Here is an 11488-nt window from a genome sequence, read left to right as displayed (position 1 = left end):
ATGAACCATGTCATACCACAATGCTGTAATGCACAGTCAGCTGGACTTGACTTGACATCAGATGTTTGATTACATTAGTGTATGTGGCAGACGGTTCGATCTAAAGTGACTTACACTGCATTCAAAGTAACTCTCTTATGCTTCATGCATTTCCTGGGAATGAACAGTGAACTACAGTAACACTACATTAAATTTAAGTGTAATACTGTCAACCCTGTTAACTATAAACTCCGTTACCTTTCTGGAGGCTTATTTATATCCTACACTCTTAAAAATAAAAGTTATTTGTTTGCATTTATGGTTCCATAAAGAAACTTTAACATCCATGAAATCTTTCCATTGCATAAAAGTTTTTTTATATGGCAGAAAGGTTCTTTTGAATATTAAAATGTTCTTCACACAATTGTGTTTTCTATTTTCTTAAAGATCTGATTTCTGCTTTACAGAATCTATTTTTCTTTAAAACCTTGTATAAGATTAAAAAAATGCATATAAACTATCAAGCAAAGCTGTTTCAATGAGCAGCATTTGATCTGATCACTCAGTGTTTGTATAAAGTGTGTTTGCATGCAGATGATTGACTTTAATATCCGAGTCCATTCAGTCTTTTAGTTTTGCATTGTTGTCTTGATCACTGGCAGGAACAATAATATGAATAAACACTGATTCTTTAGTTAACTAATCTAAGAGTTTGTTCTGTGGATATTTATTTTTTTCACGCAAAGCATCATATGACTTAAGACTGTTAACTTTCTTATTTCTTATTCTAATCAAATATATATTTTTATATAATTTTTCTTATTTCTTAATCTTCACGTTTGACTTCCTTTCACTTGTGAAACTTCCTTTCATTGTGTGCACATCATGGTCACACCTAGACAAAATGAGAACTAGATCTCGGACAGACTGGTACACATGTATGATAACGGCAACCAAGCACACACACACATATATGCTCGTACACACATCTTAATTGTAGTTATATTTCTTAATATCCATATAGGGTCATGTTTGACCTCTGACTACTTTGATTGGATGCCCAGAACATCCTGTATGTTGTTGTATGTATCTGTGTTGTATAAATATGACCCGTTTTCCTTAAGCCTTCTGTGTCTTCTTGATCAATCAATTAATTTCATCAGTATTTTAATCGATCAGGCCAGTGCTGTAGCAATGCATCATTTCATTTCCATGATGTTTTCACTGCTAGTCATTATTGGGCTGCAGGTGAGCGTTCAGTCTGCAGGAAGACGTCCTGAACGGAGCGTCAACAGACATTACAGATCGGAGCTGACTGTGCCGAACGGAAGGGGATGGGGGTCGTGGGGTCACAGGGAAATGTGTCCAAGTGGAATGTACGCCGCAGGGTTTAGTCTAAAGGTAAGCTAAGAATTGACTTCATTACAGCTTAATGGTTAAAAGAAGGTTGAAGGTCCAAACTCTGGAGTTGCTGCTAGCAATTAAATTCCAGGTATTTCTAAGGAAACTGCACCTGCTTTGTTTTGTTTTGTTTGTAAGGTGGAAGATCCCATTGGTCGTGGGGATGATACTGCACTCAACGGGATACGCCTTCACTGTGTTCATACGTCTACAGGCTTAACACACTCATATTACAACTACGTCTCAGTTGGGTCAGATGTAGGCAGGTAATGGGCTCAGTCTAAAGAGTAATAATGTAGCAGGTTTGCCTTTATTAAGAACTGTTATGTTAAGAGTCAGTTTCTTCATAAGCTAGATAAATGAATGTTCTTGAAAATAATGATTTTTTGTGTTTTTTCTTCAGCTGGGGTCATTGGACAGATATCAAATGGTGTCCTTTTGGATTCTTGACTGCTTTTCACCTGAGAGTTGAAGTGCCTCAAGGAAATGGTGACGACACAGCTGCAAACAACATCAGGTGAGTATCTGCTTTTGTGCTGAAAATCCTTTAACCTGATTTGGTGCTCTTGGTCAAAAATAACCGGTGTTTTACAAATTGCTTGTAAATCACTCATTATCAGTGTTGGGCTCGTTACTCCAAAAATGCAATTTATTAAGTTATTTACGATCTAAGTTATTAGTTACTCCTTTCAAAAGTAATATTATTACTTTACTTTTTACTTTCTGGCAACAGTAATTAGTTACACTATTAGTTACATTATTTATATTATCATTGTAATTGTGTATCTTTCCCACAAAATTCTTCTAAAATATTACTAACAATATATTTCTGCCTCATCATTTGACCAAAATCTACATTGGATGTCATGTGTAGCTTGAAGCTATAATTTCTTTGTTACCCATATATGATTATACTTCATGAGGTATTTTATCAAAAGAAATCACACATCTTACTGTGTTCAGATCAGCTTTTCTCTTGACAAAATCAGTGTAATGGCAATATTTCCATTCGCTGAAAGGAAGCTTTTCCATATCCCAAGCTTTCCTGATGCACTGCTGACTTCATGTGTCTGTGCAAATCGTAAAAATTATGAAAATAAATCTAGGAATTATTGGATTGTTGGATTTCAAATTAGTAGGGTTTGAGGCATCAAAAGTAACTAAGTAACGAGATGTTTTATGGATGGTAACTAATATTATTACTGAAATCTTATTGGTAGTTACACTACTAGTTACTGCAAAAGTAATATTATTACTGTAGCTAATTACTGCCCAACACTGCTCATTATTATGCTTTATTATATCACCTAATCTTTCTGGAACTGATTGATTGTAGGCCTCATTGATCTGTGCTTATGCACCTCAGTTTTGGAGTGAAAAACTGGATAATTTTGTCAAAATTTACTCAAGTTTACTCAAACTTAGCTGAGTAGCCACTGAAACCAGTTTTGTGCTACAGGCCTCTGGTCAAATTGCAAGTTGCAAGATATATTTTTGCCTTGTTTTGTTAGTATTGATTGAAATAAAATATTTTATCATAATGTTGTCACATCCAAATTTCTTCCAGGTTCATATGCAGTCTAGGGCATTTACTGCTGGGTGACGGCACACACTGGGGCGACTGGGGCGACTGGAGCCAAACATGTCAAGGAAAGGGAATTTGTGGTATCAAGACGCGGATAGAAATGCCGCAAGGACACGGAGACGACACCTCTCTCAATGACGTGCGCATGTTCTGCTGCAATTAAGGTGAAGCGATCGCAATCAAACACTCGGCTCGCAGAGCTGTTTGGAAGATCTCAGTGATGTTAGTGCTAGCTTATCTGAGTTTGGCTTTTATTTCAGGTGTTAGAGGACAACAACAAGAACAGCAAGAAGAACAGATGGATCATAATAATTGATCAGCATACTGTTATGAGCTCCCATGAACCATGTCATACAACACCTAGTCATTAACACAAAATAAAGCATGTGATCAGGACCGCAACACAAAGCAGAGGTCGACTGTACATGATCTCGTTTATTACATGGCAATGCAAAGTGTTTTATCAGTTCAATCTCTGTATACTCGACATTAACTGTAAAGCTGTCAACCTGGTTACCTGTCATTTTTCTGAGGGCATAATTATATCCTAACATCTATTAAAATATATATTTAGCTTGAAATGACATTAGTGTTTGTCTGTTGATTAATGTGCTTCTTCGCCGACCTGATATTTCTTTGCATCTCATTATTTTATTTTTTTAATTTCTCATGATTGACTAATCAAAACAAATGAAGAAATGCTTTGTGAAGAATATGCACATTTCCAATAACTTTAATTCAAATGATTTAAATAAACGATTTCTGTGAACCTATTAAATATCAACATAAAAAATGCATTAAATAAAAATGTCCCAAAAGGTCCAAGCAATGCCATTTGAAAGGAGCTTTTTTATGGAGTTTAAACAGCTGATAAAAACATCACAGTAATTCACAGCACTCCAGTCCATCAGTTAACATCTGGAGAAGACAAAAGCTGAAACACGTCCAGCATTAAGACGTGTTTAACTAAAATACATAGAGTCCATAATCCATAATAACGCTTCATCCAGTGAGTCAGTGTTCTGGTGTGAATCAGGAGAGAAATCTGCACAGATCAAGCAGCATTTAAACAGCTCTAAACACATATGTGGCTTGATGTTTTTATCAGATGGGGCCAGTTGCATAAACATAGTTACTATGTTAAGATTGTGTCTTAAGAACTAGTTTGACCAACTAGCAGTTAGCCAAGAAGTAACTAGTCTTACTTTTTAATTCAAATTAGCCCAGTCTACCTTTTTGTAACTGATTTAAAAAAGTTATGACCAGTCTAGAAGAAACAAATGACATGACTAACTTTTTAAGACTAGTCTAAGCAGTTTATGCAACCGGCCCCTGTTTGGACTCTCATTCTGACGGCACCCATTCACTGCAGAGCATCCATTGCTGAGACACTGATGCAGTGCTACATTTCTACAAACCTGAGGAAGAAACAAACTCATCCTAATCTCATATGACCTGAGTGTGAGCACATTTTCACCAATTTCCATTTTTGGATAAACTATTCCTTTAAGGAACCTACTCTACAGTATTTATTTGTCTTTAAAATCTCAAGAAAGATAATAAAAAATGTAAGCTATCAAGCAAAGTTGTTTCAAAGGGCACATGCTTTTACTGGCAATGAGAAGCATTTGAGCAGTCAGTGTTTGTCTAATGTGCGTTTATTGACTTCACAATCATTTAGTTTTGCATTATTGTCTTGAACGATCATATGGATAAACACTGATTCTGTAGCTGAGTGTATTTATTTCTTCATGTAAATTACTATGACTTCAGAAGTCAAGTTGTGTGAAAATAGTTCTAGTTAAATTTGTCTCTCGTAAGAAAGAAAATCATACGGGGATTGGGCCGACATGAAGTTGAGTAAATGAAGACAGGATGGTCATTTTAACTGATCTTTTCCTTGCAAGAGTTGATATTTACTACAGGAAAGCAAAAAAGTTGTTTTTAATGTTGAGCTAATATTCTCTGTGTTGAGGTACATGCTTAGTATTTCTCTCTGAACTCTCCAAAATTACTAAATCAAAGCAGCAACTTAACATTTTATGGGAATTTTACCAAATAAAACACTCCAAGCACACTGACAGTTTGTGTTCAGTGCTCCTGGCTGCTGATTGGCAAATATATATATATACTGTATATATACACAATATGTACTATTTTTTATGCATTACTATTTAACATCCTTTAACAAGTTGTCAATTTTTCTTTATTTAAGCAAAAACTGCAGGGTTTAACTCCAATTGTTTTTTAATTATAACTATGTAAATTTAAATAATTTGTACTTTTGTCTTGTCTTCCAGTTAAACATCCTTAGCACACAGGGTAGATTTACTACAGCATGTACTATTTGTTTTATTATTATGATTATGATCTATTGAGAAACGAGATTGATTCTGAGAAACAAGCCAAAAACAACAAGCCGAAACTGATTGTTTAACAGACCACTCAGATCATTAGGATTGAGTCAGTTAGAAATACCACGGGTTCACAAAACAAGGGGAATGTGCTTTTAGTTATTTTGCCACCCGCAGCTGGAATCAGCTTTCAGAAGAGATCAGATGTGCTAAAACATTAGTCACATTTAAATGCAGACTCAAAACTCATTTGTTTAGCTGTGCATTTATTGAATGAGCACTGTGCGATGTCCGAACTGATTGCACTATATTATATGTATAATCGTTTTCTTAAATTCATTTTAAACCTCTTAAATCAAATTTTTTTTAAATAATTTTCAAAGTTTTTAAATTCCTTGTTTTATTGTTGTGATTATTGTTTTTATTTTATTTTATGTAAAGCACTTTGAATTACCATTGTGTATGAAATGTGCTATACAAATAAACTTGCCTTGCCTTGCCTTGCCTATTTAACAAGGTAGATTTATTATGTTTATGTATGATTATTCAACGTCCTTAAAAAAGTTGGCAATTGTTTTCTTTAAGCAAAAACACTTCATTTTGATATATTTTTCATAATACAAGACTTGTTTTTTTGCTTCTCAAAAAAGTAATATTAGTAAATGTATCTTGATTTATGAATGTTTAGATATTTGTACTGGAGAACAAGACCAAAATACTGAGGAAGATTTTTTTATTTTTATTTTTGCAATGCAGTATGAATTATGTTTAGTCACCTAATTTAGTTAGTCTATTATTATTGGTAAGTTAAATCTGTTCCCAATGGACAATTATTTTAATGTGTTTGCTGCAATGAAAGGCCTGTTTTAATGTATCAGCATTAAAGTCTCTTTCTGAGAAGCACCTTGAAGTCTCATCCTTTATCGCAACGTTTTACATCAGATGTTTGATTACATTAGTGTATGTGGCAGACGGTTCGATCTAAAGCGACTTACACTGCATTCAAAGTAACTCTCTTATGCTTCATGCATTTCCAGGGAATGAACAGTGAACTCTACAGGATCTCTACATTTATGAACAATACTGTCATCCATGCTAAACTTTGTTACCTTTCCGAGGGCATATTTATATCCTACACTCTTAAAAATAAAGGTTATTTGTTGGCATTTATGGTTCCATAAAGAAACTTTAACATCCATGAAATCTTTCCATTCCATAAATGTTTCTTTATAGTGCAGATAGGTTCTTTTGAATATGAACATGTTCTTCAAACAATTTTGTTTTGTTTTTGCTTAAAGGTCCGATTTCTGCTTTACAGAATCTATTTTTCTTTAAAAACTTGTATAAGATTAAAAAATGTAAATCAAATATCAAGCAAAGCTGTTTCAATGATCAGTCAGTGTTTGTCTAAAGTGTGTTTACATGCAGGTCATTAATAAACACTGATCTGAGTTTGTTCTGTGGATATTTATTTCTTCATGCAAAGCATCATATGACTTAAGAAGACTGTTAACTTTCTTATTTCTTATTCTAATTAAATATATATTTTTATATACTTTTCTTATTTCTTAAGCTTCACGTTTGACTTCCTTTCACTTGTGAAACTTCCTTTCATTGTGTGCACATCATGGTCACACCTAGACAAAACGAGAACTAGATCTCGGACAGACTGGTACACACGTATGATAACGGCAACCAAGCACACACACACATATATGCTCGTACACACATCTTAATTGTAGTTATATTTCTTAATATCCATATAGGGTCATGTTTGACCTCTGACTACTTTGATTGGATGCCCAGAACATCCTGTATGTTGTTGTATGTATCTGTGTTGTATAAATATGACCCGTTTTCCTTAAGCCTTCTGTGTCTTCTTGATCAATCAATTAATTTCATCAGTATTTTAATCAATCAGGCCAGTGCTGTAGCAATGCATCACTTCATTTCCATGATGTTTTTCCAGATCAGAGCTGACTGTGCTGAATGGGATGAACTGGGGGTCGTGGGGGTATATCGACATCTGCCCAACTGGAACATACGCCGCAGGGTTTAGTCTCAGGGTCAGTCAGACATTGCATCTACTACAGTAATATGAGGTGGCTTCATGGTTAAACATGTAAGCTGGTGACTGATCGTTGAAGGTTCAAACCTCAGAAAGACTTAAGTGCCTGCTTAATAAGAACACAAAGATGAATGTTACTGTGGATTGTGCTTTCAAATGGAGGATTGTCTGTCGTTGTCTTAAAGTGACAGTTCACCCAAAAATGAAAATGTGATGTTTATCTGCTTACCCCCAGGGCATCCAAGATGTAGGTGACTTTGTTTCTTCAGTAGAACACAAACGGAGATTTTTAACACAAACCGTTGCAGTCTGTCAGTCATATAATGGAGGTGAATGGGAATCATGGCTTTGAGAGTCAAAAAAACATACACAAACAAAACCAAATTAAACCCTGCGGCTCGTGACGATACATTGATGTGTAAAGACACGAAACAATCAGTCTGTGCAAGAAACTGAACAGTATTTATATCGTTTTTTACCTCTGATTTTCACCGCAATGTCCAACTGTCCTGAGTGCCTTCGCGTCTTCTTCAGCTGGCGCGTGAGGCGTCTTCTTCTTCTTCTTGCTTTACGGCGGATCGCAGACTTATAAGTGAATTACCGCCACCTATCTCTCAAGCGGACCATTGACACTCCTAATTGAGATTGTAGATAGAATGTCAATGGTCACAGTAAAAAATCGCAAAGTTTGGCAACTTGGTGGCGCTATAAGAGGAAAAAATCATAAAAATGGCTATAACTACACAACTATTTATGATCAAATTGACACCTGAAAATTATATATAAAGACATATAAAGACTTGTAGTAAGCATTTTGTTACCTGTCATTTATTTCAAATATCTATATACACAACAAAATGTGTGTGCATGTTTGTGTGTGTGTGTGTGTGTAAGCATGATTAATGAGTGTTAATATAATGATTTAACCATTTCATGTGTGTGTGTGTGTGTGTGTGTGTGTGTGTGTGTGTGTGTGTGTGTGTGTGTGTGTGTGTGTGTGTGTGAGCATATTCTCCATCGCTGATATGTTCTGGTATCAGCCATACATTTCGGGTTGGCCTCGAATCCAACAGCATCCATGTCATAAAGGCCTTAAAGCGCCTGAACCCCAGTAATCGCTGCTTGCAGCTATATTTTAATTTTAATTTTTTTATTTTTTGTGGGTGACTGCGCTGTCAGTTGAAACACCCCAAAGAGTTTAATGCATTATTTTTGCATGGACAGATGATTGGATGCACAGACGGATGGATAGAGGTCGAGAACACACCAGCAGCTCAGTCATTGTGATAGCAAGTTATTAAAATATTCACTTAATACCTTTAACAGGTTTTGTAAACAACGTTTCCTCTCAGGTCGATTGCGAATTTGCGTGTTATAATAATTCACCATCTTATGTTGTCCACCAATAAAATGTCTTAAGCAAACATGAACTGTGTGCATAAGCTACATCATCATACATCCGTTGGATATCAACCACAATACACATGAGAAACAGACATGTGCTGCAGATTAGTCCTGATAACATGCTGTACATAAGGCTGTAGCTGAGAAAGAGAAACATTTGGAAACGATGGATCTCCTGCTGCTTGTCCTCCTGCTTGTGGCTCCTGCTCACTCCTGGCTGGTAAGAGTCCTTCTTACCTCGCGATCTCAGATGTGATTCATTGCTGAACGGTCTCAGACGTAAAGAAGAATAAAGCTATAATGCTGTTTTCCTTCCTGTCGTCCAGTCACTAGAAGAGTGGGGCTCTGGCCATGTCGAAGGCTCCGTCGGGGAGTTTGGACAGTGTGTTTGTAATGTGTTCCTGCCTGACACTTCATTCCCAGCAGACCGTGTGGAGCACATGCAGACCACCTCAAATCAACTGTCTGTAAAGGTCAAGCTCCAGATCATCAAGGTATATTATGTTCATACAACCTAGATGAGCAGTTTTGCTCAGGATGTGGATTTTATATTGGACCCAGCCAGTGTTGTTACTATTATACTATTGTAGTTATAATAGAATTAGTTATAATTCAGGCAGCACAGTGGCTCGGTGGGTCTCACTGTTGCCTCACAGCAAGAAGGTCCCCACATCGAATCCCTGAGCCAGGATTTTAATTTTTGTTAAAGTTTTAGTAATTCTGTTGTGTGTGTGTGTGTGTGTGTGTGTTTTTTTTTTTCTTTCAATATAGTAGGCTATATAGATTTGGATTTTTATTATTTTAGTTTTAGTTATTTTAGCACAATTATTAATATTTTTTGTAATGAGCAGAAGTGTGATTCAAGTCTTTTTCATATTTTTTTTTTCTAAATGCCTCTGGGTTTCCAATCAACTCAATGCATTTTGATGGCATGGTGCTTTCAGAAGCCTATACTTTACAGCACAGACTATGTTCATCCTCATCGTGTTTTCTTTGACCCTGTGTTGTTGATGGTTTTGAGTGCATCACACATTCTGTCCATGTTCATCTGTCTGATTTAATTGTGATTGGACAAATGACCTTTGACATATTCTCCTTCTCACTGTTAGAAGTCAATTAAATCTATGCATTTTGCTGTTGCAATACATGATTACACGGTTACTTTTATTATTCAGATTTATGTCTGTCTGAGATGTTTTTGTGTCACGACCCACCAGCAGAGGTCTACATTATCACCTTTTTCTCATTTGCTGCAGTTCTAATCATTTCTTTTTCATATGCTCAGATCAGTAGTTTGAAGGTTCAGCTGGAAGTTCTTCTCGGCAATCTCTCCAACCTGACAACTCGTGTGGAGAGTCTGGAGAGCGGACCGGACAAGTACATCAAACTGGAGTTTGAGCTCCTCCGCATTGAGCTCAGAGAGTTTGAGGCTCTGGTCACACAACTGAAAGCATCTCTAAACTCATCTTCACCGGCCTTCGAGAGTCTCTACATTGAGGTGAAGCTTTCTTCACTTACACAAAACATCATGCCAATGTAGTATTTGCATGGGTCTAATTTGTTTTCTTTGTAAGATTCGCAATATGAGTTTAATCGTTGACCAACTGGAGAGCTACGACCGGAGCAACTTAGAAGTGATTCGCATCGAGTTCGCCAAACTTCAGCGGAAACTGGAGAAATGCCAGGATGATAAGGATGACTTCTCTAATGCAGGAATAGGTAGGCTGAAACTCATTTTCTGTGAATGTTAAGAGGAAAATTTTAACTTATTTTAACTTTAACTATATACATAAAGGAGATTATTCTGAAAAATATATTTGAATGAAATTTTAAGTATTGCACACATACGAATATTTACAGATCTCCATTTGTATTTAATGGAAATATTAATTTAAATATTCTAGAACAGGGCTATTTTGTTATCTCAGGGTCTTTTAAATAAATAATTCAGGTCACAGGCTCTTAAGTCATAGATTGAGACTAGTTAGCTTTTATTACTTGTTTTAAGAAAAAACTGAGTGTAGTCAGATTATGTTACTTTAATACTGAAATGTCTGGATTATTTACCGACTCCAGGTTCCCATGGTCAATGAAATCCTGGAAATCTGAATTTGAAGTAGGGAAGCATTGCCCTTTCTTGTTGTATTCCAGGTAGCCTGTATCTGCATATGTATATTTTATGTTTCCTTGCTTTATACAAGAAGAAGAATAAAACACAGAAGTAGCCTACTGATAGTTTTTTTCTTTTGTATTGTAATGTACCTTCAAGTGTAACAAACTATCGAAAAAAAAAAGTAGGGAGAGACTTGATTTGTAAGCGTTGGATTTTTAATTGGATGTTGAGATGTGGGTGTGGCACTCAGAAGTGCAAGCTTGTAGAGGCAGGACTTAAAGGAATAGTTCACCTAAAAATTAAATGTTGATGAAAATGTCCTCACCCTCAGGCCATCCAGATGTAGATTAGTCAGTTTCTTCATGTGATTTAATGGCTTAAAGTTAAAATATCTTGATGGATTTGTTTTGTTTGTACACTTAACTAAAAAAAAAACCTAAACCCTCAAAGGGGGCTTTTCAGAAGTCTGTCACTGTACTGTACATAATATTAGAATATCAATAGTATATATATATATATATATATATATATATATATATATATATATATATATATATATATATATATATATATAACACACTCTC

The 11488-nt window shown here is 35.6% G+C and overlaps 2 protein-coding genes across 2 annotated transcripts in view; both read left to right on the top strand.

The window, feature by feature from the left end:
- The first annotated feature begins 1129 nt into the window (after positions 1-1129).
- On the top strand, positions 1130-3575 carry LOC107563618 (vitelline membrane outer layer protein 1-like). The gene is made up of 5 exons (XM_016248524.1): positions 1130-1380; positions 1519-1646; positions 1784-1897; positions 2948-3129; positions 3226-3575. Exons 1-4 carry the CDS (start codon positions 1174-1176, stop codon positions 3126-3128), a joined length of 630 nt encoding a protein of 209 aa, XP_016104010.1. The 5' UTR covers positions 1130-1173; the 3' UTR covers position 3129; positions 3226-3575.
- Positions 3576-8957: 5382 nt separating this feature from the next.
- The window catches only part of olfm4.2 (olfactomedin 4, tandem duplicate 2), a 3616-nt gene continuing 1085 nt past the window's right edge, over positions 8958-11488 (top strand). The window contains exons 1-4 of the mRNA XM_016248520.1: positions 8958-9011; positions 9118-9285; positions 10077-10289; positions 10366-10510. Of these exons, the coding sequence (XP_016104006.1) occupies positions 8958-9011; positions 9118-9285; positions 10077-10289; positions 10366-10510 (580 nt within the window). The remainder of the gene's footprint in view (positions 9012-9117; positions 9286-10076; positions 10290-10365; positions 10511-11488) is intronic.

Source organism: Sinocyclocheilus grahami, unplaced genomic scaffold (genome assembly GCF_001515645.1).
Source record: "Sinocyclocheilus grahami isolate Dianchi unplaced genomic scaffold, SAMN03320097.WGS_v1.1 scaffold881.1, whole genome shotgun sequence".
Taxonomy (NCBI): Eukaryota; Metazoa; Chordata; class Actinopteri; order Cypriniformes; family Cyprinidae; genus Sinocyclocheilus; species Sinocyclocheilus grahami.
This window is presented reverse-complemented; position numbering and strand designations above follow the sequence as displayed.

Excerpts from the sequence above, each read along its gene's own strand:
- LOC107563618 (XM_016248524.1), top strand. The coding sequence starts at position 1,174 with ATGCATCATTTCATTTCCATGATGTTTTCACTGCTAGTCATTATTGGG. Across the intron at positions 1,647-1,783 it reads GTTGGGTCAGATGTAGGCAG|CTGGGGTCATTGGACAGATA; the intron begins GTAATGGGCTCA and ends TTTTTTCTTCAG. Across the intron at positions 1,898-2,947 it reads ACAGCTGCAAACAACATCAG|GTTCATATGCAGTCTAGGGC; the intron begins GTGAGTATCTGC and ends AATTTCTTCCAG.